This window comes from Mauremys reevesii, linkage group 15 (assembly GCF_016161935.1).
Source record: "Mauremys reevesii isolate NIE-2019 linkage group 15, ASM1616193v1, whole genome shotgun sequence".
Lineage (NCBI taxonomy): Eukaryota > Metazoa > Chordata > Testudines > Geoemydidae > Mauremys > Mauremys reevesii.
In genome coordinates, this window is record NC_052637.1 from 23,562,000 (window position 1) to 23,585,981 (window position 23,982).

At 54.2% G+C, this 23,982-nt stretch overlaps 1 protein-coding gene across 11 annotated transcripts in view; it reads right to left on the reverse strand.

Moving 5' to 3' along the window:
- The window catches only part of ARHGAP44 (Rho GTPase activating protein 44), a 148,529-nt gene that overhangs the window by 1,893 nt on the left and 122,654 nt on the right, over positions 1 to 23,982 (reverse strand). For 2 of the 11 annotated variants that reach the window (XM_039500431.1, XM_039500433.1), the window contains 9 exons: positions 22,894 to 22,974; positions 20,566 to 20,679; positions 18,012 to 18,103; positions 16,918 to 17,098; positions 14,990 to 15,007; positions 13,682 to 13,903; positions 10,381 to 10,818; positions 9,134 to 9,282; positions 6,262 to 6,639 (listed from right to left, as the gene is read on the reverse strand). In XM_039500431.1, the coding sequence (XP_039356365.1) occupies positions 6,262 to 6,639; positions 9,134 to 9,282; positions 10,381 to 10,818; positions 13,682 to 13,903; positions 14,990 to 15,007; positions 16,918 to 17,098; positions 18,012 to 18,103; positions 20,566 to 20,679; positions 22,894 to 22,974 (1,673 nt within the window). Of the gene's footprint in view, positions 1 to 4,793; positions 4,846 to 6,261; positions 6,640 to 9,133; positions 9,283 to 10,380; positions 10,819 to 13,681; positions 13,904 to 14,989; positions 15,008 to 16,917; positions 17,099 to 18,011; positions 18,104 to 20,565; positions 20,680 to 22,893; positions 22,975 to 23,982 lie in introns of all 11 variants that reach the window. The other 9 variants (XM_039500432.1, XM_039500434.1, XM_039500439.1 and 6 more) reach the window with 7 other exon arrangements.

Below are 23,982 nucleotides of genomic sequence, written 5' to 3' on the forward strand. Positions count from 1 at the left end.
CGTTGCAGCAGCCAGCCTCTCTCTCATTCTTGTCACTATCCCCACGGGCCTGCTAGGACTCAGCACAAATGCTGAGCCCAGAGTCTTTCCAAAACACGGGGCAGAAACTGGCACCTTCTACTGACCCCTTGTTTTTGTTTCAGGCCCTTACACGTTACAGACTTGCCTTAGCCCCTTTCAATCCTTCCCCATCATAGATAGTAGAGTGGAAAATGCTATGGAGCCATCTAGCCTATGCCCCACGTGGGAATACAGGATTGGTCCCAAGAGGATACTCTCTATTGCTTAGTCTAGTTGTGAATGTCTCCAGGGCAGGGACTTTGACAGTAGATCTCACACTGCAGGAGCTATTACCTCTCATGTACTCATGGCTATTTCCTAAAGCCCACCCCATCTTCCCTTTCAAACCTGCCAGTATTCAGCCCCTTCCATCTTTTCTCCTAGAGCAGGAGAGATTGCTTGGCGGGCGGGGGGGAAGACATGAAAGGATATTAAACTCACTCGCCCAAATACGCAGCCACCTCATTAGCTGGGTCCTTTCCAGCTGCCAAGTGCAAATGCCACAATTACCACACTAGCCAGGGTTGCTAGGTTTCTAATTAGCCGCCAAGGCCAGCCCCACTCCATGCAGTCTCCCTTTTCCTGAATCATAGGGAAATGAGTGACGCATGAGGCCTGCGGCTCGTTTGAGGGCGGGGCGTGCGTAGGCGTGTGGCCGGACAGGTACATGGACTGCCCACAGCGTGCAGCATTGGACTGGCCTTTGGGGCAAGGTCAAGGTTTCAAATATAGTAAGTTACTCTGCTTTGGCGGGGGGTCTTCTGGGACTTGCCCCTCCCCATTGTCCCCCTTTACCCCCTCAGGCAGCCTGTGTTGAGCCAATCTGCTCTTCTAGCCGCACCGATGGGAAGAGCGGCTAGGGAGATCTGGGTGCGGAGGGTGCTGCGTCTGCCCAGGGAACGAGGAGCAGAGCTCAGGCCTCCACACTGCTCCCACCCCTAGACGGGCAGAGCGAGCTGGCTGCACTCACGCCACATGGATTTCCACAGACCGGCAGCAGGCCCAGGGCCTGGTGGGCTCCAGCTCCGGACACTTGTGTGGTGGCTCTGTCACACACACACATACTCTGTCTCTCTCTCTCTCACACACACACACACAGTCTTTCACACTCACTTCCCAACACAAACTTGTATTATTGTTGTTGTTACTTCTTTCAAAGTGTGTTATTTTAGCTTTTTGACTGGTCTGTGCATTTCATCGTTTTTATTTCTCTCTTACGCTTACACTGAATTCTTCGAGTAGTGAGTTCTAAAATGCCCACCCTGTCCTGGCTGGAGTAATTATCCCTACGGTAACTTTCTGAAAATATACATCCTAGCTAGGTTTTTTGTTTCTACTGGTGGCGCACATCTGCACATATCTCAATATTGGTGCACGTAACAAAATTCAGCCTGCACATGGATGGAAAAAATTAGAGGGAACATTGCTAATAACCCTTCGAATGCTGGCCAGGCGGGCAGCACTTCATATCTTCAGGTGAGGGTTGTTGTTGGTGGTGGTGGGGCGGGGTTGAGGCCAGAGGAAGGCAGAGCTGGACAAGGGCCTTCTGGGTAGAGTCAGTTCTGGTCCAACTTGCCTCTCCCTGGCTGGCATCTCTCCCCCTGCGCCCGAGCTCTGTGCTGCTCTGAGCCCCACTTCATACCAAGAGGAAAGGTGAGTCACCTCGGTGGAAACAGCCAGGGACAGGCACAGCCTGCCATGGAGCCAGGCCATGGCTCTGGGCTGATGGTGAATCAGGCAGGCAAATGGGGGGCAGGCGGCTCTTCACCTGTGCACGGGAGGGACACTTTTGGACCTATGAGCGGCTTATGCTCCAATAAGTCTGTTAGTCTATAAGGTGCCACAGGACTCTATCGCTTATTGGAGAAACAGGCACCGGGTTTTCTGAGCTCCTGCCCCTCAGCCTGGAACCCTGAAGAGCAAACTCAAGTCCTGGAGACAGAAGGTTAAAAAAGAAACTCTACGCAATACACAGGCCTAGGCGCAGCTGGAGAGAGCACTCCCAGCCCTGCGTAAGCACCTGGCTGGTGGAAAGCAGAGGACCCCAGCTGAGATGTGCTGTGTGGGCCTGGGAGCAGAGTTTGGCCCATGGGGGGTATGACTGGCAGATGTCACGGGCACTGTCTGTGCTCTCACACCCGTACAGCTTGCTTCGGGGATGTGCGGCCCAGAGGACCGTGGGACGGTGGGACAGTGCCCACACCCCGTCTCCCCTTCCCCAACACTTTATATGAAGATTCACGCTCATTTTACACCAGGGGCCAAATTCTGCTCTTGCCTACACCAGGGCAACCCTGCTGACTTCCCTGAGCTTGCACCACCAGAAATTTGCCCCCAGATTTTCATATTCCTTTTCCACCGTCACTGATCCATTGTTCCCAACGACCGCACAAGCGCCCCTTCCCAACTGGAATACAGCTTGCCTCACGCAGCCTTAAACATGAGAGTGGGCCCACGTTTTCAGGAGCGCAGCTAATGCCTCTCGGAGGCATCAGCATTCTCCAGAGCCTGCAGCGTGGATGTGTAAACCGGGTCCAGGTGTGTTTAGAACCACAGAGCTGTAAGGCTAGCAGGGACCTCAAGAGGTCACCTAGCCAGCCCCCTGCGCTAAGGCCGGGCCATTTAGCCATGGGTGTCTGAGATGATCTCTTCCCTGATGCCAAATGAGCAGCTGCAGATATTGGACCATTTTGCATCTGGCCAGTGGGATGAGGTGTACAGCTGGCTCACACGGTGTGAGGGGCTCTATATGTTAGCCGTTCTGCAGAGGGTTACCAGGTGTCTGGTTTTCAACTGGAAAGGGGACCTGGCAGTGTCCGGTCAGACGAACTGACTGGACACCAAAAGGCTGGTTACCGCGGTGGCGGGGGGAAGGTGCTGGGTCATCAACCCGTGTCAGCCCCTGCTCGGCCGGGGCTGCCTCCTTCCTGTATCTCTTGGGCAGGCTCTGCATCGGGTTGCAGCTCCTGTTCCAGCCCCAGAGCAGAGGGAGCCCAGCTGCAGGGGAGGGGGAGAGGGGAGGTGGAAAGGATTGCAACAAGGAAGGGGGAGGGGAATGAGTGGGGGCAGGGCCTCAAGGGAAGAGGCAGAGCAAGGGTGGGGCCTGGGAGAAGAGGGGGAGCAGGGCAGGGCCTCAGGGGGAAGGGAAGGGGGCTCCAGTTTTCAGACATGAAGCAGTTTTAGTTTTTGAAATAAAGAAGCCTAATTGTCACATGTATTCGAAACAAGCTCACTGCTAACCAGCGCTGTGAGACTGTTTCCATCGGACTAAGGTTTTGCAGCATGTAATGGGAAGACACTGAGGAAACCCCTGCTGGAAAAAACCCAGGGAAGATCATAGCAAAGCAGGGTGTGCTGTCATGACTACAGTCTGTGAAGTGGCTATTCAGGGTTTTTGTGCCCGTTTCCATTTAAGTTAGCTAACAGCCATGCAAGTGTCAGTCCAGAGATGCTCTAGTAATGCTTGGGCTTGCCCATGGCTGGACCCTGGGGCAAACCACTAATATCTGAGCCCTGGAACAAGTGTTTGTAGAGGGCCTGGACTAGTATTTACAAACATGTTCGCTAACTGGAGCGAAATGGCAACCACTTAACTAGTGTGGAGACAGGAGCAAAAATTCTAGCCTTGGCAGCCCCTTAGGGCTTGTCTTCAGAGCAGCGTTGGCTATACTTGAGTTAGCTTAGCTCTAGTGAGAGCAGCCACACCTTGGAGCTGCCCGGGGTGGCTGGACTAGTAGCACAGAATAGCTTTGTTCCCTCTGCATTACTAGCTCGAGCATCTACGCATCCCCCGACGGGCCAGCTAGCTTGAGTCCAAACCACGCCTAGGTGGAGCGAGAGATTTTTGGCCAGTTAGATTTAACCCTCGAGTTATAGCTGGTGCTAACACAGCGGCGGAGGCAAGACTGCGGATGCGCACTCATCCAGTTCACATGCCATCAGAACGTGTAGTGCATCTACTGGTGCACCGCGGAGGCCCACTGACGTGCTGGTCCTGTGCGTTCCACTGCAGGGCAGGTGGAGTTCTACTGGTGTGGCACTGCAGTGACTTGCAGTAGCTGTTTTTATCAACTGGGCTGCTCAGCCTAACAGTCCCATATCTCGTGCCTAGCATGCAGGCCTCATTCGTCACCTGTGACACTAGGCTCTTAACGCTACAGCGCATTTGCATGATGCTATTCGTTCGTTTTATCGGCGCGCATTTCCTGAGTGCTCCTGGTCAGAGTAAATAAGCGTCACCTAGTGACGCTAAATATCCCCAGAAAACATACCATCAGCATCAATACCCAATCAAGGCAATTAAGAATGGCAATATCATGACATCCCTTCTGAAAAACAATATATGAAATGGAAGAGGGAGAAATTATTCATACAGGTCAGTTCTAAGCCATGGTTGGGAGGGGAAGAAAGGGGAGGGGAAGGTTAGGAGCTGGTCACGGGATTGTTTTCATTGACTGATTTCAATATACAAAGGGGGCGGGAACAAAGGCCAGCGGTTCCAGGAAGCAAAAGAAACAAGTTTACTAATAAGGTAATTATTGGTGAACTTGTGATACGGTCACAGGCCCAAGAAGCCATGCAATTCCGGTTCAGCGAGCCCCATGCAAAGGCCAAAGAGAGCAGGATGGAATTAGTGGTGAATCTGACGCAACAGCCAGCCGCTGGTGGTCAGTCTAGGGGGTTAGCTTTTCAAGTGCCAGAGAGGGGAGGTTTGCACGGGAACTCCAGCTTACCCTGAGAATCCCCCTCACACCTATCCAATATTGCATCACTCGCCTCAAACAGCTGCAAGGACACAATCATAGGATTGGGAGAAAGGAAACAAAAATAAGCAGCAACAAGGAGACAAGAACACAACAGAAACACGGTTCAGAGAATTGTGGCTGTCAAGTCATAAAACAGAACATAGAATACATTACAGTATAAAGAGACTAGCGTCCGAAACCTGCATGGAGAGAACTCAGAGACAAACCAATCTGCCATTCCTATTTACCATCGCCTGCTCTGCAATCCTGGAGTACTAGGGGGACATTTGTATAATTTCCCTTGTGAATCCTTTCAGCACAACCCAGCAGATCAGGACTGGACCGGCTGGGTCACAGATGCTGTTCTACAAGTAAAGGAGTCAGCGGACATGCAAGTGTATAACTGAAATAATATCTATCTCACGAACTGTCAACAGTAGAAAGATCCACTATACATCAATGGAAAGCCAGGATTCCCAGGTTTCCAGCCATGTATAACATGTGTTTCTAGTCATCATGGGCCACGAGATATACCTCAAAATGATGACCAGTCCCTCAGAGCGGGCAAAAGGACACCAGATAGGCCTACATGTTGTCACCATCCTAAGGTCCCTGGGCCAGTTTGCATTCCACTATATACTGTATTTCTATATCAACACCCCCATCTATCTGGAGACACCTCAAAACATCTGCTAGAGGTGGCGGGGAGGACAGCTCTAAAAAACCAAGGGAACCAATTGTAAGACTTACCAAAGGCGGCTGCCAGGGCTCAACCTGCTGTATGGAGAAGATCCCACCAGATGGGTTATGACAAAAGCCTGCATGGCTTTGAAATCTATGCTGCAGCCTCAGTGAACAGAACGCCTGAGCCAGCTTTGCAGGCCAGCTAGTACAGGGCCTTTAAATCCAGTTGGCGTCCTGTCTGCTGCACTGCAGGGCTTGAGGGCAGCACCAAGGGTTCACCCAGGAACCTCAGCTTGCGGGGTGGCTGCCGACACAGCACACGTGTTTTCATACACAGGCGTTTGACTATTTTAATTCTGCCTCATTGCCAGGGCAGGTTTTACCCTCAGATATTTGCCTTCTAAGCGATCACCCCGCTAAGGAAGCCCGGATTCAGAGGGGGATGCAGAGATTTATGAGTCAAAACTTGTCCCCACCACTCCTTAAAATAAAAGCATCTTAAAGACCCTGCATCTTGGCCCTGGATCCAAACACCCCGGAGCACATTTCCGTTGGCTCAGCGGCGTCTGATTTTGCACTGACTTCCTCCGTAGTGCCTGCTGGCATCCCCACGCTCATCCCCTCAGCCCACGATAACACCGACTCGTCAGATAACTGATGCCACCGAGACTCGTCGGCGTGGTGACAAACTAGCTGACCGTATTCGCCTCTCTCTTTGCCGTACCCGGCAAGGGATCTGATCAAAGCTCTAGGGAGCGAGCGGCTTGGTTACCTGTGGACATGCTTTCCCCGGGGGACATGTCATCTAGCAGGGTGTGCTCCATGGACTGCGGGCTAGCGCCGGTCAGGCTTGCTGTGGGAGGCTGTGGCGGTGGCAGCGTGGGCCTCTGCCTTGGCTTAGGGGTGGGTCGAGACTTGGTTAAAGTGCTCGTCAGGGAAGGAGGAGAAGACAGGGAAGGAGCAGCAGCTGGGGAGAGCTGGCCTGAGGCCAGTGAGTAGCCGTGTGGGTAATTCAGTCCATAGGGTGAAGGGGTGCTCGGAGGGGTGGGAGACAGGCTGACGGGGGATGGCTGTCCCGTGGACTGGTCGGACATACCGCCTGACGGGCCGTAGGGCACCTTGGGTGTGATTGGAGCCAGCTTCTTTGAAACTGTGGAAGACAAAGAGAGACAGACACACCATAAAGTGAAGCACAAGTTCAAAGGGTCCTTAGCACTTCTTATACCTATCTGATGTCACAACTCCTGCATGTGAGAAGCTGGGCTCTCTGCACCCAGGTGCTGTGTACGATTACTCTGCAAATCACACACATGGGAACCTGGACTAGAACCCTCATCCTACAGCGCCAACCCCTCTGGCTGCTCCTAGCCAAGCTAAAGGCACGCGCCATCAGCTAGCAGCAGTAGCAGATCCCTTATCTTCTCCATGGACCAGATTGTAGCACCCCTCTTTATTCACACACACACAAAGACAGCCTGTTACACTAGAGAAAGATCTCCAAGGGCCAGGCTGGACGCCAGTTACAAAGAACCGTATCTGCTAGGCACCTGTCCTCCCATAGGCACTCTCAGGAAAACACTTCCCTCGCTATATGAACAAGGGATCCGAGTGGAGAGCTTTGCCCTTCACATCTACTGAGATTTGTGGCTGTCAGAATATTCTTGATTATTTCAAGATGGCACCTGCCTCACGGATATGGGAGGAGCATAAGGGGCTTGCACTTAAACAGCCCCTGTGAGATGGAAACTAGCATGTAACAGGGACTGTGGTGGATGTGCCAAACATGGTGGAAGAAGGGATCTCATACAGCCCCCAGTAGGTCTGGATACTCATGAACGTTGAATTAAAGCCCACCCAGGAGCAAAGGGATGCGAACTCCAGCCTGTCTCCCATGCCCCACAGCTCCATTTCCCAGCAAAATGACTTTGTGAGGCAGGCCTTGCCAGTGTCCTGCAGGGACTCCTCACTTAATCAAGCAGGCGACAGCAGCAGCTCCGAACCATGAACAAACTCCTTGGGTCTCTCCAGTGAGAACTGTGCATCCGCAGGCTCACTCCTGCCCTCCATCCAGTCAGCTAGGAGCTTCCTGCACAAGTGTGCAGCCTCCTCAGCTGGTTTCTGAGGTCTGCGGAGACGTGTTTTGGAAGACGGAGGGAAAGTGCGGTATTCACATGGCAGCACTGAGTGCGTTTTCACATGAGGCCACTCTGCCTCTATGTGGCAATGGACGATGGGGAGGGAGGGAGGGCAGAACTCCAGGAGCTGAAAGCTCCATTGACCAAAGTACGGAGGGTGCTTTCGTTAGGACATATTGGGCAAAATGTTCAAAAGCGCCTAAGTGACTTAGGAGTCTAAGTCCCATTTTCAAAAGTGATTTAGGCACTTAGGCGCCCTAGTCTCACTGGAAGGCTCGTCAGTCCCTGAGTCTGTTTGGAATATCCCACCAGGCACCTAGCTATGTCTTTAAGCAGCTAAATACCCTTTAAAATCTGGCCCTCGGGTGCTTTTGAAAATTTTACCTGTTGTCTAATAACCAAAGGTTCAGAGGGGTGGTTTGCACGAGCACTCAGACGTTTGGAGGCTTCTCTGACCCACATTGTAATTATCCCAGTGTCTGGGGTCTGCCCAGACAGGGCACACTGGATTTCATGAGAACTGGTGAGATGTCCAGTAATTCCTGCTTCTGGGTGGGAATTCTCAGCAGCTCCTGAGGAGCATCTGTAGCTTTCATTCGAGCAAACAAACAAAGAAGTCTGTGGTTGCAATGAAAACCTTCCACATACAAAGCAAGTGTAACCAACCTAGTCACGTCTTCCTCAGCTCCATCAGTCAGTGGCGAGCTCATTTCCCTGACATAAAGATGGGGATAATGGGAGACCTCTACAGCATGTAATTTAGCAACAGCCTTCATCAAATCAAGACCCAACATAGTTTTCATATGAGTCTTATCACGGGCCAGATTCCCAGCTGGTGTAAATCAGTGTAGCCCTGTTGACTAAATAGAGTTAAACTGATTGACACCAGCTCGAGATCTGTCCCAGACCGAATTATAATTGTCCTTCTGACAGGAGTCTTCGGCCTAGCCAACGCACAAACTTCTGGTGGCATAGCTCTGTCAGCTGGTGCATGAGGTGTGCGATCCCTGACCAACTGAGCTGTGCCACGCAGTTGCACCAACACAACTGCACTTTTATCCGCAAAACGTGCATGTGTGTGTGTGTGCATGCATGTTACAGTGTATCCACACTCGGAGTGCTTTCCCTGTATAAATATACTGGCAAAGGGCTTCTACCGGAGAGCTGTCATTCCTCACCTCCATGCAGGGCCATCGCTGGAAGAAATCCAGCACGAGGTAAGCAGGGTCCATGCAAGTGCCAGATGGTCATATGATTAGTCGTTCTGTGAGCTGGACAGTGTGGAGATCCAGGCACATGAAAGCTCACCTCCTCAGGCACCAGGAAAACATCACTTCAAACCCCTGAGCCGGTAATGGCCCCGACGGACAATCTGCACCCTTGCACGCTCAGAATGCTGCGCTAGAGAACACGACCCACACCTGGCTGAGTGCTCACAAGGCTTACTACTTTATTACACTCATCACCTTGCACTGGTTACATTAGCCTGCCCTGGAAAGGCACAAATACCTTTGCGCAGTGTGTGAGGGCTCTGCTCCGTGGACAGCTGCTGAGTGGGACTGGCCACCTGCTGCACGCTCCCACATGGGGCCACGTGACCGGAGCTTGGGCTGCCTTTCTGCCCAGACACGGGTGACAGCTCCTTGGTTTTTAAAGTACTGCAAAGAAACAAACAGGAACAAGTAGGAAAACATGTAAGTCCCTTTGTTTTGAAGCCACCCCATGGACCTCCCTCTGCCCCACAGCCCAGGGTCACTTGGCTCACGCCCCTCGCACTCTGGCCTGTTCTCTGGCACGCAGGCCTCGCTAAGAGCAGGTGTTTGCGCTGGCAAAGCCAACCCCCCTCCCAATTCTTTGCCCGACAGAAGCTGCTTCCAGAGACACGCCACACACTGGACTCAAAATGTACGCACATCTTTTCAAGCAGGCAGAGCACAATGAGAGCATGAAGCAATGCTGCAGCCCTCCTAGTTGCATGGCGTACAGCAGAGACAGAGCAGAACAAACCCCCTTCCCTGCCCCCCAAATGGCTGCTCCTCCTAAGAAGTGCTCTAGGAATTATTTGGGGAAGTTCTCTGGCCTATGTGATACCGGAGGCCGGAGTAGCTGATCCCAAAGGACTCTGCTGGCCTTCGAGTCAATGCATCTAAGAACTTGTCATGGGGACTGGTTTTGGTTTTCTTTTTTTTAAAGCTTCCTCCCCAAGTCCATTTCTTAATCCCCAGCTATGGCGCTCACTTGCAACGGCCAAGAAATGGATAGAGGGGTCCAGGCCACCCAGCAGCAAAGACCCTCTGGACAAGGCAGCACAGCAAGCGATGTAATGGCTCATCAGGATTCCTTGGGTGAGCAATGGCAAGTTGGCTGGGCCAGGCAGCAGCCATTCACAGCCTGCATTGCAGAGGCGGCTAACCCCACCAGCTCACGAGGGCACCGCTGGGTCAAGGGAGCTGCTCTGAATCAACCTGGCCTGTGACGCTCATATTACTCTGATTCCTTGCTTTGTAGCTCTGTCACGGGTGGGGGAAGGGCTGGCCCTGCACCCCGGGATATGACGGGAAGGTCGCAGCGCCTGGCAGAGCGCTCCGTCCGCCCTCTTCACGAGCTGCCCAGTGCCGACCCATGCAACGGCAGCTTCTGGGGGCAAGAAGGCTCGGCCTGGGCCACAGGGCCTGTCCCCAGCGGCGGCTGTCACCGCGGTGCACGGTGAGCCGACGGCTCTGAACCCTTTCACCCTCAAACACACAAGTATTTACCTAGTCAGGCCGGCTCCTCTGTCGCTGGCGCAGCCGACCCAGGGGGGAGAGGCTGACATAAGGGAGGGGTAGGGAGCGCCAGGTGGGTCTGGTTTGGCTAAGACAAGTGGGGGTTTGATGGAGGGGGCGGAGAGATTAGTTTCGAGAGCATGCGATTCGGTGAGGGAGCTCTGCTTGGGGAGGTGAAGGAAACACGGCTTTGGGTTCGAGTTAATGTCAAGCGGCTGAGGGCTGGGAGAGGAGGAGGAGGAGGAGGAGCGGGGAGGCAGAGTTTGGCTGTGCCCTGACCACCGATAGGGTGGTGAGGGGGCCTCGGGCCGAGCCTGGGGGTGGTAATGGCGGAGGTGCTGATAGCAAGGGTAAGGGGGGGGCCTGTCGTCCTCGGGGGAAGGGTAGTGGTAACAGGAGTCCAACCAACTAGACGACACATCATCCGTGCTGCAAAATGTCCAAACAGACAGACAGACAAAAACAAGAGCAGAAGTGTTGGTACAGGGAGGAACCCACCCAGAGCGGCGAGGCTGGCAGAGAAGCAAAGAGGAGTAACAACAACAAGAAAAACACTGAGCCCAGAGCCTGCCGCGGGGGTGGGAGGTGGGGAGGGTGGCACTGGAGGGCGGGGGGCAGAGCAGTGGATCCCAGCCTCCTGGGGTGATGGCATGGGGCTGGGGTCTGAGCTCGCTCACCCGGGTCAATGGACTCATCGCGTCACTGAAACCCGCAGAGTCTCTGGCTTTACTCTGGGGAAGCGGAAACCAGAGTCTGGCCCTAAGGCGGCAGCCTGTGCCTGCCGTCGCCCTCCTGTGGCCCTGGGGGCTCGAACCTGCCCCAGACCTGAGGGCCACAGGAGGCCAGGGTGCTCGCAGAGAAGGCCAGGGTGCTCACAGCTGAATGGGAGGTGGGCCAAGGTGCTTCACTAGGGCCTAGCTCTATGGGGCATCATAACAGGAGGAAGGGTAGCCCAGGGTGCCAGTCACAAAGCCTGAAGCACCAAGGGCACTGCCTGGGGCTGGGAGCCACTGATCTAGAGAACGGCAAGGCAGGAGTGGCAGAGAGAGGGCCCATGCCAGGGAGTATAGGCAGAATAGCAGGGCACTGTGCCAAAATGCAAGGCTAGGCAAGTGTCAAAGGGTCTGCAGTGGTGACGCCCTGAAGGTTGACACCTAAAACCCCTTTCCAAACTCCTGGACATGCATTCGCCAGGTGAGGGAGAGCCCTCCGCCGGGGGGCGGGGCGGGGAAGAATGGAATGTTTTCTCATGACGTCGCATGTCTTTCATATTATAGGGGTCTGCCTCTCAGCCCTGCTCCTCGCCCTCCACCTGGCCCCTGGATCCGCCTCCCCCATTTGATCTCCGTGTAGCACAACGCCAGTCTATAGCGAAAGGGCGTCAGGAGGGAGGCAGGACGTGATGGAAATGGAAAGAGAGCACACGGCAAGATCTCCCACCCCCTGGGATGGAAGTGCTCGCAGTGTGTCTCCTGCAGAGGCTGGCTCTCAGGGAGGGGAGGGAACAGACTTACACAGTCCTGGGAACTGAGGCTAATGCTGTAACATCTGCATAAAGTCAGGCAGAAAGGACACTGACATGTGAGAAAGGCGTCTAAGCAGGGTCAGGAATAAGAAAATGAACACAGTCAGATGATGACAGGATCGGGTGCAACGTACCAGCTAGGAGATACACTGTGACCCAAGACAGGTGAACGCAGACAGTGGAACTGGGGGACGTGGGACTTGTGAGTCTTGGCTATTCAACACAACGATAGGAGGTAACGAGCGAGCGAGCTGTGGCAGACTCTCGTCTCTGTTACAGCAGTGTACATCCAGAGTAACTCCACTGCAGCGAACAAGGCTGCTCCAGATTTACATGGGTGTAACGGAGATCAGGCTCTGGCCCTTCACGTGCAAGTGTTAAATAATGTACCAAATAACTGATTGGGGAGAAATGCTGCCAACAGGTGCACAGAAATCAGAGCAAAATCCAGGACCGGAGCAGATGAGCATCTGCACAAGGACAGTTGATTTTTTTGGTGCTTTCAGCCACGGAGTCAGTGTGGCTCATGTTAAAGGATGGGGTCTGTGTGTGCTCTCTACCTGATAGCCAGGGCTCATCACAAATCTCTCTGGCATATATGCTGAGCTGGCTGGGCGCTGGAAAGGCCCCTGGCATGCAGCATAGGAGAAGCTAACTTCCATACTTGCAGGAAGCATGGCTACGACGGAAGCACAGATTGGAAGCACAAAGGAGTCACATCGGCCCCACTCCCTGCGCACGCGGGTAACTGCACCTGACAGCCTCGCTTGTTTTCCAGCTGCCCGCCAGGAAGCAGTGTGTGAATCCACCAACACAAAATAAATCCGTAGCCTTCTGAGAGAGGCACTGGAAGTGAACGTTCCCTCCCCGTGGGAGGACGTTCTAGTAAAGAATGGGCTCGGGGAATGATATTTCAGGGCTAAGCACATTTGCAAAGGAGGTTCTGAAACTGGCTACAAAATTTGCTCATGCACCAGTCACCCAGCTTTTTTCCAGGTGCACAATCTGCACTCAAGTGTGCAAAGGGGGGTGGGGAGCAACGGCTAGAAGAGCACAAGTTGCTGGTGTAATTTAGATCTAATTTAGATGTGCTGGTGTAATTTAGATCTAATTTAGATGTGCTTATGCTTGGCCCACAGTCTAACAGACCCCAAAAGGAGTGCCTCCATCATCTTCCTTCCAGCCAGTGGAATGGAGAGACATGGGGGATCGGTCTGGCCAAGGAGTGCCAGTTTGTGGGAGACCAGAGGGAATGGCAGGAAGGTCTGAGAAAAATGAAAGGCAGGGCCAATGAAACAGCCAGCTAGCTAGCCCCAACGGTTAGCACTACCTGAAGCCACATGACAGCCTGGCTGTCTCCTGCTCTCCTGGCCACGGGAGTGTTCCAAAGGGGACTCCTAGCATCTCTGCACAGCGCCCTCTGTGGGCGAGGCACATGTACTGTGAGCGCAGAATCTTATTAAGATTAGCAGCATGGATAAGGGAGGATTTGCCCTGCGCATCCAGTCTCTGCTTTTGCAAAAAGTCTGTCCTTCCAGCCAACCTAGAAATGGCATTTTCCAGCACCACTCCCCCCGAGGCTGCTCGGGGATTTTCCTGTTTGCTGGGCGGTCACCATTTGGGATTATTTTGTGCCTGGATTCACACACACCAGAAAGCAGAAGCGTGAAATCAAAAGGGCACATGCAGGTGAGCAGGAGCTAGGTGTGTTTACAAAGGCCACGTAAAGCAGCAGCGGCAGCAGCAGTCGCTGCCGCCCGGACTTACCTTGTCCGTTCGGCTCCTGGCTGGAAGCCGAAGCTAGTTGGAGTAGGGGAGGGAGAAGCTGAAATATCAAGAGATTGCTCAGGAATTGGTGACTGAGGAGTAGCAGCGAGATCGGAAGGCGGCGCGGGGGGCTGCATGGCAGGCGGGGTGGAGGACGCTTTTCGAACTACGGTGGTGCCTCTGCGGGCCACCCAAGATGTGTCCATCACCCTGACGCCCATGCTGAGGGGGGGAACACAAAGACACTCCCTTACCATCTCGGAAGTAAGGTTCAGAGCAAAGAAATAAAGCACAGATTGCAGCAACAGGGTAGAAAAAACATTTCACTACATCCAGTTCGGAAAAGCTTATTCAGATCCTGACAGCCTTCCTTCCAGAGAGCGCCAGTGCAGCCCAACGGCTCCTCGTGAAACACTGGGACACAAGACCGGTGCAGGACCCTCAGTGGAGGATTGGCCTAACCTGTTTTGGATGAGATCCAGTTCTGGCCCTTTAAAACTCCTCTTATACCAGAGAACCCACTGCTCTTCGGTGGAATTCAACTTGCAGGACAGCAGGGGTTGTAGAGGGTCAGAACTGTCCCAGAAGAACTTTGTAGGTAGGCTCCAAACACGCCTTCATTGTCAGTGGCATTGCCCGGAGGCTCCATTGGTCAGGATCAAAGTTAGGGCTTGGCTATTGGCTCAGGCCCCCTCCCAACCCACCAGAAGAGATTGCTACCAAAGTAACAACTCGCCTTAGATCTTGTTTGTTTCGCTCAGAAGCTGCTGCGGCCCATCACAACCTTTGGGGAGGTGAGACGGCTGTGCAAGCAGCACTGTTGTAGGGTGTGGCGAAAGTTTTCACCTACAAAGGTGGCAGCGGGAAATGGCCACCCTGCTGTGAGGTCTTTCCAAACAGCCACAAACTTTGAGTGAGCCATGAGAAGCCAAAATGAATGGGAGAGCATTCCGGGTAGTGACGCTGTTGTATTCCTCCCAGCTGGAGAAGCTTCCTGTTGAATTACTCCAAGAGAGGAAGTGAGCCCTTGTTTTTTCCCAAAGTTATGAAACTGCAGTGGTCTTTTGAGGCAATTGCACTAATTGGACCAAACTGGGCATGGGCTTTCACCCCATCAAACCGATCCACCGGGGGAGAAACCAGCTCAGAATTTGCCTCCCTGACATCACTAAATGTCAAAGAACCCAGCATTTTGGCTTGCTCAGCAGCGAAGGCTCTAACCTCACTGCCTACTGGAACAGCTCTGGCTTGGTGTTCAGAACACAGGTGGCCTGAAAAGTGTCCAGTGGCTACTAGAGGATACCGTACCTTTGGATTTTCCTAAGGCTGCATGGACAGAAACATACAAGTATTAGTGTAAAAGAAACTAAGGCTAAAAGCTTCCATTGGGTAAAGCGACTGTTGTTTGGAAAGGAGTTTAGAGGGTCAAGGTAACACTGTAAGGAGGACAGGTCTTTGAATCCAGGTTACAGCAGGAGGAGGACAAGCAGATTGTTCAGTAGGAAAGGCGGCGCTGGAAGAAACTTCAGAGGATTCTGCAAACACAAGTCGATTTTGCTCAGTGGATGGGAACTTTTGGTAAGTGCAATGTGTGTGGGAGGGAACCGGGGCTGTGTGCAAGTGGGGAGGGAGGGAGAGGAGTTGTTCTTTAAGATGTTTCAGGTTTGATTTTCATCTCTGGTGGGCGAGACCCTGCACACTGCGGGGCCTGGAGAGCTGAGATTTAGGGATCCCAGACTGCCTGTGGCAATGGAGAATCCTGACACGTAGGCTGCTGTCATCCAGGCAGGCAGCAGCCTGGCTGTCAGGTATGGCTGCTACTAACTCACAACTCCAACGGGCAGCCCCTTGTGCACATTCACCCGCCTCCGTCCCACTCCTTGAGGGTTCTCTGCCATATTCCCAATCTGATTCCGCATGCGTGCCCTTTCTGCTCCAATTCCACTCACTCTCCTGGGCTTGCGCTGCACCGTGTGCACAGGGAAATGCAAACGTTGCCCAGCGATTTGCAGAGGGACTGGGGTGCATGCCAACGGAGCTGGCCTATTCAGCTGTCACACAACTGGGCTGTTTTCCTCACCAGATATGCTAAAGCTGGGATGGTGGCTTGCTAGTGGCTACACCGAGAGATTTGGGGGAGGAGTCGGGACTCCTGGGATCTCTTCCCAGCTCTGTCGCTGACTTGACATGTGACCATGGCCCAACTGGCTTCGTGTCATTCATCCTTCTGTAAGGGGGTGCGGGGGGGAGTAAAACACTTGCCCATCCTCATTGGGGAATGTAAAAATTAATTAATTGTTAGGAAGTGCTTAGATATGATCAAGTGCAAAGAATCCCCCTCATGGAACATTCACACTGCGATAGCCCCTGGAGACCTACCAGGGGAGGTCCATGCACAGACCCATAGCTTTGGGGGGTGGCCCGGACATTTACCTAGTATTCACTACTCCCTCACCGCCAGGGGCAATGCCCATCTCCTTACCAAACCTGCGCCCGCAGTGATTCCCTCCGGCCAGACACGTGGTCTCAGTGTCGCAGGGACGGCCTGTGGGGGGCTAGGGGCCCCCTGAGACATGGACTCGGTGTTTCTCTAGGGTTCGCACATCAGCGCACAGGAACTCATAACAACTAGCAAAGGCAGGACAATGGCTTCCTTAAAAGGCTCGGCTGAGCAGGCTGGGGATTCCTGGTCTGGGCTGAGCTAGACCCAAAAGCCTGGCTTGTGCCTCTCAAATCCCAGTGATGACAACTCATCCTAACAATTCATGGCAGGCCTGCTTCCCTCTGGACACCCTCTGCTCCCGCTCCAGCGTCTCCAAGCCAGCTCCTTGCAGGACGAGGGCTCGAGAGCACTGCCCATTTAGCTGGCTCGCCAGAGACTCCTTCCCCAGCCCTTGGTCTCTGGGTGGAGCTTGTGTGTCCAACATGACTTACCTCAGGCTGGGGGGGTGGGTAGAGGTGGGGGAGGGGAAATGGCTCTTCTCCCATCTAAAATGGCTCAAAGGCAGCTGATCAGAGAGGGCGGAGGGGTCAGGAGCAGGGGAGGGTGGGAGTGACAAGGCAGCAAGGCATCTGAGCTCACCAGTGTGGAGGCTACAGGATACGATGCCCTTGGGGCCCTGTCCCAAGCAGATCTCCCAGCCAAGGCTATGCCAGGCGCGGTCTCTTCTGGCTCACACAACCGTAACAGACTTACACCAAAACCAAACCCCGGCAACGAAGCGAAGAGGCCCTACCCATCCTTTTTGTAAAACTCCAGCATCATGTTGTCCGTGGCCACGCTGAGGGGGCGCCGGGCCTGGTCGTGCTGCTTGCGGTCCGAGTGGTCCATGTCAGGGGAGGGCATGGAGCTGTAGTTGGCATTGTGGTTGACGTGCATGGGGCTGCCGTAGTTCCCAGTCAAATTGAATTCAATGTCTGGTCGGGGAAGTAAGAGGGCACAGTGTTGTGCGGGGGCATCTCCTCGCATCCAGACCAGGCAGAGGGCTCTGGGCAGCGAGGGATTATTGCTGTTATTTCTAGTCTGCATCGCGCCTAGGAGAACGGCCATGGGCCAGGAGCCATTGTGCCAGGAGCCATTGTGCCAGGCTCTGTATGGACACAGAACCCTTCCCACTGCCAGCGGCACCAGAGAGCCCCAGGGGAACATGGACGAGGCTTGCGGGCAGCCAGCCGCTGACTCCACGAGGGATAGGGACTAAAACCCATCAGGTAAGGAGCTGGAGGGGCGAGACGGCTGGAGTGGGCTGGAGGAGCAGTGAGGGTCCCTCTCTAGCTCCATGGACGCGTCTCATTGGGGGCTGGGCTGGAGTGAAGCCGCCTTGTGCTTCGTCCCGGATTCAGTCTGAGGTAACTTGGCCTTCCGGGGCCACAGAGCACAGGGAGGCTTGTGGAGCCAAGCAGGGAGAGTCCCCTCCTCAGCCACCAGAGCTGTGGAGTCGGAGGGCGGAGCTGGGGCAGGTGCAGGCCTGGTGGCCCCGCAGCCCAAATCACAGAGTGGACTGGGTGCAGTGACAGTGCACGGCTCTCTACAAGGCCCCAGCATTACCCCGGGGTGAGAGAAAGCCAGCTGCAGAGCCCGCCCCACCCAGCTTCCGGCCCCTCTGCCCAGCAGTGCCAATGGCTGCAGCGGGTTTTGTGACATCAGTGCCTGGTAACCACGAAGTGGATGGAGACCATCAAGGACTTTTCCCATTCACAGGCCTCCAAGCTGGTTTGTGGAATGGCTGCTTGTGTCCCCCACCCCCATTCCCCTCAGGCCCAGTGCTGGTGGGCCGGTTCCATTATGCTCCCTCTCAACGATGACACCTGCGCAAGATGCACAGCCTACCTCCAGGGAAGAACCAGTCGGCGTGCTGGATGAGGGGCTCGATGATCCCCACGATCTGCAGAGACACCGTCGTCATCATCTCTGTGATGTTTCTGCAACACACGAGAGGACAGCAGCTCAGCACCGGCGATGGCTGGGTGGTTAACAGCATTGGTCGAAGCCAACATGTGCCAGGCCTGACGTGGTCCCCCTGCTCTTCTAACACAGCTCTGCTAGTGCACCAGTCCTGACTGGCAATTCCCTTGCTAGTCCAGCGGGACCCTCCAACCAGCCTCATATTACAGACCTGCGCCCTTCCACAGCTCTGCCCATGTCCCTCAGTTCTGCCCTGCAGCCACCTGCGGTTCTAGCCATGGGCTCACCCACAGCTCTGCCCGTGCCCCTCAGTTCTGCCCTGCAGCTCTTCTCCCCCCCCCCCAAAACCCCTGGCTTTTCCAGTTCTCAGCAGAGAACAATAATGGTGATGAATGTCTGGTGTGCAGCAAATGCCCGGAGGGGCAGCCCTGGGAGCGCACTAACCCATTGCCTCCCATCTCTCATCTCAATACCCTCCCTTTACCTTGGTAATATAAAGCGCTTCTCTCAGGCGCTAGATGCTTTTAAATGAACACATCACGTCTCAAGTGCTTTCCAATGACTGTGATGTTTCTGGGATGGATCCTCAGCTGGCGTAGATCAGCAGAGCTCCACTGTATTGCTGCTACTCCCAGCTGAGAACCTGGCCCATCATTCCCTACTAGTGTCCTACATTTTTACCAACATGACCCTTTGGCCCACGGGGTAATTCTATGCAGCAGGACATTAGCCACAGCGTAGGGACATCGCCATAACGGCAAGAACAGTGGTCAGCTTATGGATCATGTTATTAAAGGAGCCTGAACCCAACTGCACGTTCGTTTATGGCATCACTTCCTTTTTCTGTGGGCACCATTAGCTCCAAAGCTGCAGGGCCATGCTCCAGGAGCAACTGAGCACACAGCAGTCAGGGATACGGGCTCATGTGGTTCTACCATGATCAAGGCATCTCCAAGAACAGAGTGCACAGCGGCTTCCCTATCCTGCTGCCCTTGGAAGCAGGGACTGTCATTAAGTCTCCAGTGTCTTGATTTAACCATAAAGAATGATTTAGGCCAACACAAAAGAAGGGACGGTTGGATGCTTGCCTGACCCCATGGCTTCTGGGCTGCTGTTGTGTATTAGCCTTCCACTGACCTCTGATGTCAGGGGGCCGTGGCCTGTTCGCCAGCCCTGCTGCTGCCTTTTACCCAAACGTGCCTCCAGGTTTGGCAACTCCACAGCCACTGTGCTCCAGCGAGGAGCCCACAGCTGCATTCTGGCACAGCAGCTGCTTTCTATCCTGGGTGCACCGCACCACTCTCACTGCGCCCCAGAAAGGCATGGGGAAATGCTCCCAATAGCACCCAGACAGCTGGTCACTTTCACTTCCAGGCTGGAAAGAGGCCCTTCAGAATGGACACTGAGCCCTGGCCTACTCTTAAAATGTGGATCGACCTAACTGCACCGTGAGTGCCATGGTTAAGCTGACCTAACCCAAGGCGTAGACGTGGCATGGTCGACGGAAGAATTGCTGCTTGGGGAGGTGGCTTAATGACACTGACGGAAAAAGCCTTTTTGTCACTGTAGGAAGCAGCGACACTCTGGCGCTGGAGAGCAGCACAGCTGTAGGCTGCAACGGTGTTGCTGTAGCATTCGTAGGGCAGACTTGTCCAACGTCGGATAGTAAAGTCGAGGCCCTAACTCACCCATTACGACGATGTTCTCATGTCTATAGGACCTCCACCTCAAAGGAGATGGAAGAACTTTCAGGGATCGATTCACATAGGAACTGTGATTCTGCTCCTTCCATTTCTCTCCTTTCACCTCCCTACTTCTGCCTCCGTCCATGCTGCCCCCGACATACAGGGCAGTCTGCTTGTCCTCACAGGCCCAGACCCCTCTCCTCTCCTCTAGAAACCCATCTCTTCATCCAACCCACGCTTCCTTCCTTCTCAGCATTAACTCTCCCCATTCACCCTCCCTCTGTTGGAATGGCCTCTTGTGCCTCACGTTAGCGTGTCTTGTCGTTAGACTGTCAAGCTCTATGGGGCAGGGGATGTGTTTTCATCTATGGTCCTAGGGAAGTTTATGGAAAGGATTTTAAAAACACACCCTACCTAAGTGGCCTGATTTCCAGATGTGCTGAGAGCCCACAGCTCCCACTGACTTCAGCAGGGATTGTGGATGCTCCGCTAAGGAGCCGTTGGGGCTGAAGGAGAACAGCAACAGAAGCAGTAACCACCAGTTCACCCGTCTCGTCCACCCCCAGGAGCTGCTCTATCTTGCTTTCCCCAGTACTTGTGCGACAACCACCATTTCAGCCAACATGCCGGGGACTGAACTGGGGACCGCCAGAGCTAAAACCCTGAGCTGCTACAGCTTGAGCTAAAATGTCAAGGGTCCCTAGCAGTGGCTGTAACAGACACATATCCCCATGAATTGGGCACCGAGGGGACCCTGTTACACACACACACACGCACCAGTGGATTCCGCTTACCCTTCTGCTTGAGGCCAGAGGAGGTTGGGGCCCAGCACTATCGCCACGTTGCTCGGTGTCATTTTGTTAGCATCCTGGTATTCCGTTAGCTTTGCTAGGAATTTGATCAGGTACCTGGCAGAGGCGATCAAGAGGCAGAGGGTGAGGCTGCAGTGTCACCTGGGCCGGTGGGCTGCAGCGTATGTTCCCCACAACTGCTTTCCTCTGCACCCGACATTCACAGAGAAACCACGCACCGAATGCAGGTTATTCCCCAAGCCCCAGGCACCTCGGCCTCTCTCTTTCGAGGCAGCTTCCAGGTCAATACTTCAGTGAGTGCCGCACACCACCCTGAGATCAACATCCTCGCACTGCCTACCATCCAGCGTCCTTCTTCTGAGAGGCTCGAAGCGCCTCTCAAACATGAAGGAAGCTTCACAATCCTGCTGTGACTTGTCCCAGGTCATCCCTTGAGTCTGGGGCAGAGCTGGGGAGAGAATCCAGGGTCCCAGCTCCCAGCCTCCCTCTCTAACCACCACCAGTTCCCTTGCGTAAGGCTGGGAGACCGAGGGTTGAAAAGCCTGATTGATTTTCATTGCTAAAAATGTAAAGGGCGACGATCAGATCACACCCGGGGTTTCAGCGCTTGGTCACACAAATGAAATCCAGCAGGAAATCCTATCCCATTCGGGGGCTAACCGCTAAATCCTAGCGGCCGATAAACCCACCCTGCCCAGACAGCAAGCCTCTGGAAGTGCCCTTCCCCCAAGGCCTGGGCAACTGGCATGGTGCAGTATGCCCCAAAGGCTGGCAGATTCAGAGGATGGTGGCTCACAGGAGGGAATGCAAATTCCTGTGTCGAGGGCATGGACATGTCTACAGTCAACAGTCACCTTGTCCTGGCCCAACAACTGCCTGGAGCTCCAGTTTCCAAGGTTTTCCTCATTAATCACTGTATCTCCTAGTGTACAGTAAGGCAGGGATTCTCAAAGGGGCCTAAGGGAGTTAGGTGCCCAAAGCCTATTGAAATCCAATGGGAGTTGGGTGCCACACTCCCTGGAATCCCCAGTGAAATATCTTACAACACGGGAGAGAAGGGGCCTCTCTCGCTTTGTGGCAGGTGTCCCCAGTGACCTGCAAAGGGCTGCGTGGGCCTGCGGCACTGGTCTGACCCCCACATGTGTCGCTAGCTCCGAGGGTACTAGAAGAGGAGGGCTCGACCCGTATTAGAGGGAAAGTGGCCCAAAGTGCATCTCCTGCGGCCAGCGGAGGAGAGCAGGGTGAAGGAGACCCTGGCGTTGTGATCCTGGGCGGACTGAGAGATTGGGCTTCACTGCCCATCCCCCTTCTCCCAAAGGCCAGGAAAGGTGAGAGGGGGCAGGTCGGAGCTAGGCCCCCCGGCGACGATCTGCCTGCCATCCTCCCATGGAAAGTGAGTTTGGTGCTTTTCCACCATGACTAAGTTCAGGTCACAAGCAGGCTGGATGAGGAGGTGAGGGGGCCAGGGCGAAGAGGGGAACCTATGATCCTCCCCCGCCAAGGACCTTCGTGCTCATTACTGGGATGTGGCAGGACATGAGCCCTGGGCCCACTCTGGGAGGGTTCAGGCTCTGACCTATATGGCCAACTTTACTTGAGCCCCACTCCCAACAACGTACAGCTCCCCCTCCCTCAGCACCTGAGAGCACAGGGTCTGGAACAGAACCCCTGGGGACCAGACAGGCTCCCTGCCTACTGCAGCAGCACTCGCTAGGGCAGGTGCTGAAAGCCCCAACTTCAAGGGGAGCTGAGAGCTCAGCCGCCTGCAGGGTCGGGCCTGCATCGCTAAGCATGCAGAGATCCCACTGACATTAGCGGGCATTAGGCAGGCGCCTGAGGAGGGAAAAGCCCCCACCCTCCCACTAAGGCCTTGTCTACCCAAAAAAGTGTCACCAGTTTAACTGACGTTGGTTTTTAGACCAATTAGCTACAACAGTGCAAACGGTGGTGTGGATGGGCGACAGCCGCCAGCTTGATCTGCACCCAGCGGAGTGAGCTGGTGACCTCCAGAGCTAAAAGCACAAGCTGCTACAGGCTGAACTAAAGCGCCCTTCCTGGGGCTGTAATAGACTCATATCCTCTGAGGACTGGGCACAGAGGGGGACCCAGATCACAGGCTCGCCAGTGGGCATGGGATGCTCTTATTAACTGACTTAAGTTAAACCAAAATAAGGCTGGTTTAAACCACACTGTAAGAGTTTCCACACAGCCTTTGGCACCAGTTTAATGAAACTGGTTTAAAAATCCCACCTGAAGTGAAATCAATGGCAACTCTGTATGTAGACACAGCCCCCTGCCCCACACACTCACCTGATGTTGTTGTAGTTGGCTTTGGGCAGTTTTTCGCAGGCATTCCACAAGGCCTGCAGCCTCTTGTCTTGGTCCTGGATACTAGGAAGGAAGCGTAGTTTGGGATTAGTTGGTCAGTTCACCACACGGCCAGGCCGCTCGCTTCGCTGAGCGCTCAGCTGTTGAGAAGAGATGAGGCCCCAGATCTGAACGCCCTGACAACTGGGGCGCAGCTGAAATCTGAACCGGGATCCCGAGTCTGCAAGCGGCTCTTGTCTTTGTAACAGTGTGAGCCAGCCCCTCCAGATTTAAACGCTCCCAGCCTGGGGGCGTCCAGTGCAGAAAGCGAGTGTGAATGTTGGTGCCTGAGCCCAGCCTTGCTTTTATTATTTATTTCGGGTGTTTAGAGAGAAACTCCAGGCCTGCACGGTACCAACAGAGACTGCGAGTGTAGCTGGAAGGCCTCCAGCCCACCAACTCAGCCAGGCCCCTGCCCTCCTCAGGAGGGACTGCATGAATACAGAGCCTGACTGGTCAGATCCCCAAGCCTGGTGCATTTCTGCATTTGCTGCGAATACAGAGTTGCCCCTTTCGGACGGGGAAGGAGAGAGCAGCCCAGAAACGAACGCAAGGCCCTGACCATCCACCATAGTTCAGCCCTGTCTCTAGAGGAGGCACCAAGTTTGCGAGCACGTTTGCTGAGTGCGAGCGAGTCCTTCAGAGAGGCAGTGATGCTACCATGCATGACCAGGGCCCTGGCTCTGAGCTGTTCCATTTCAAGCTGCGGAAGGCCAGGTTTTCCCAGTGGCTCAGGTACCAGCACTGCCTCAACAAGGGGAATGAACCCCTTCCCCCAGCACTTTGCTCCAGGGCAATCTGCTTTCAGTTCAAGACCTACTTCCCATCCCCTACACAAAACAGAGGTCAGCTGGCAAGGCAATCCCCAGGACAGGACTGCAGAGACTGTGTACATACGGAGACTGAAGTGGATGAAGGGAAACTGTATACCTCTGTTGATCTGGGCCTGATTTATCCTTAATCCATCTCTGATACATGACACATCACCCCAGTTATGTGGACACGCCAGGGGGAGGGTCTAGATAGCTACCT